Source organism: Lactuca saligna, chromosome 8 (genome assembly GCF_052625555.1).
Source record: "Lactuca saligna cultivar CGN05327 chromosome 8, ASM5262555v1, whole genome shotgun sequence".
Taxonomy (NCBI): Eukaryota; Viridiplantae; Streptophyta; class Magnoliopsida; order Asterales; family Asteraceae; genus Lactuca; species Lactuca saligna.
The window spans coordinates 28,301,530-28,303,928 of NC_136424.1; the positions used below are offsets into that span (position 1 = coordinate 28,301,530).

Here is a 2,399-nt window from a genome sequence, read left to right on the forward strand (position 1 = left end):
CTAAACCTGAAAATACCAAATTACCCACACATTCAATGCATGTGATAGGACTTAACTAACAAAATTCACAGCTTTAGCAAAAAACAAAACAAAAAAAAAAAAAAAAAAAAAAAAAAAAAAAACCTTTGACACGAATTTTGGAAACGACATGGACCATGTTTCGTCAAAATGTTTTAATAAAAACTTAGTTTGTGACTTTAGTAAACTAGGAGTAGCATTTGTATAGTTTTGTCTATTGAAAATTAATAGTGTATGTTAGTAGGTACATGCGGCATGGAGTGTTTTTCTTTTATATATACCACTGTATTGCTTAACGTCATTGCCGTATCACCTAAGTTCATCTTTGTGTTTATTCAATATGGTTTTCCTTGAATATCTGATCATTATCATTTTCCTTTCTTTTCTTGTTTTTCATTACCAACCTCAAAACCTAAAAACTCTCAAGGATAGAAATTGGCTGCCTCTTGGTTTGTTTTCTGAAATTCTCACAAACTTGCACCGACTCCATGATTTTTTGGCCATATATCTTAATCGTAGTGGCGGTACTTTCATGTTGAGAGGGCCTTGGTTTGCCAAAATGGATATGCTCCTTACCACAGACCCATTAGACATCCACCATGTTTTGAGCAAGAACTTTCCTAATTATCCAAAAGGGCAAAATTACCGTAAATTGTTCGACATTTTTGGAGATGGAATCGTTAATATTGACGGACGTTTATGGGAAATTCACCGCAAAACCATCATGTCTCTCTTTAGACATCCCAACTTTCAAAGTGTTTTTGAAGCCGCTGTCTGGAAGAAGGTGGAAACTGGGCTTTTGCCAGTATTAGAGTCTATATCCAAAACGGACATGGAGATCGATTTGCAGGACATATTTCAAAGATTCACTTTTGACACTATATGCAAGGTGCTCTTAGAATATGACCCGCAAAGCTTGTCACTCAGTTTTCCTTACATTCGGTGTGAGAAAGCCTGGGTAGATATTACAGAAGGCATGTTGTACAGGCATCTTCTGCCTCCCATCTTTTGGAAACTACAACGACTACTGAGAATGGGGAAAGAGAAGAAGCTGAGTGACGCATACAATGCAGTTGATCACTTTGTAGACAAGTGCTTAGCTAGAATACAACACGAGTCCGGTAACATGGAAAGTGAACATGTTCATAAAAGTTTTGGATTAGTGACATCCCTGGTAACAGAGTTCAAAAGCCAAAGCGGCGATTTTGGATATCCCAAAAACTTTGTAAGGGATACCATAGTGACCCTAATGGGTGCAGGGAGAGATACAACTAGCACAACTCTCTCATGGTTTTTCTATCTCGTTGCAAAAAATCCAATCGTAGAGGACAAGATCCGAGAGGAGATTCACACGTTTCTGGAGAGGAAAGTAGATGATCACAAGAACTGGAATTCCAAAGAGGTAGGAAAACTGGTTTATCTTCATGGGGCTCTATGCGAAGCCTTAAGGCTTTACCCTGCTATTCCTTTTAACCACAAAATTCCATTGCAGCCAGAAATCCTTCCAAGTGGCCACCAAGTTACTCAAAACACCAGGATTATTCTATATTACTATGGAATGGGAAGGATGGAAAAGATATGGGGTAAGGATTGCATGGAATTCAAGCCTGAAAGATGGATTTCAGAGAAAGGAGGTATCAAACATGAGCCATCTAACAAGTTCGTGGCATTTGGTGGTGGACCGAGGACATGCTTAGGTAAGGACATGAGTTTCACTCAACTAAAGATAGCGGCATCTACAATCATTTATCATTATCACATTGAGCTGGTAGAAGGTCACCCGGTTATTCCTAGCGCTTCCATGGTACTTATGATGAAGCATGGGTTGAAGGTCAGGTTAACCAAAATAAGTGAAGAAAATATTTGAGCCAAATACGAGAAGAAAACGTAATAAATCTATCTGGTGTGATCAAATTACATTTTATGTTTTGTTTGATAATGAGTTCGAGTTTCTAATAAATCATGTTGCATATGTGTGCTAATTAAGAACATGATCATTATATGCATCAGCTGTTGGCATATATGTCAACTATGTTTGGAAGTTTCTATATATATAGAAGCTTCTTTGTATCTCAGATATTAGGTTTGTAAAATGATAATGTTAAAGTTCTCTCTTTAATTATATCTTTCCCCTTCATCTAATACGCTTGTCTATAAAATACAAAACAACCTTTACAAAATTTAACTGCACAAAGAAGGACAAGCTTAAGCACGTGAGCTCTTCCCTCATTGCAACTCTTCGCCTCAGAGTGGCAGACATAGCTATCGGAACAAAACAAAGCACGAGAGTTATCAAGTTTTACACGTCAACCTACATATTCCCGACAACTTTATTACCCTCAAACGCAAGTCTCCAAAAACCAAAGTGTAATAGGGTTACA

The 2,399-nt window shown here is 37.6% G+C and overlaps 1 protein-coding gene across 2 annotated transcripts; it reads left to right on the forward strand.

Annotated features, from left to right (window-relative positions):
- The first annotated feature begins 334 nt into the window (after window positions 1-334).
- Window positions 335-2,145, forward strand: LOC145008462 (alkane hydroxylase MAH1-like). 2 transcript variants are annotated; one of them, XM_078967071.1, is made up of 2 exons: window positions 335-1,420; window positions 1,511-2,145. In XM_078967071.1, exons 1-2 carry the CDS (start codon window positions 359-361, stop codon window positions 1,883-1,885), a joined length of 1,437 nt encoding a protein of 478 aa, XP_078823197.1. In that variant the 5' UTR covers window positions 335-358; the 3' UTR covers window positions 1,886-2,145. The 2 variants fall into 2 exon arrangements, with proteins under 2 accessions (XP_078823197.1, XP_078823196.1); XM_078967070.1 differs by having other exon boundaries at window positions 335-2,145.
- The last annotated feature ends 254 nt before the right edge of the window (window positions 2,146-2,399 follow it).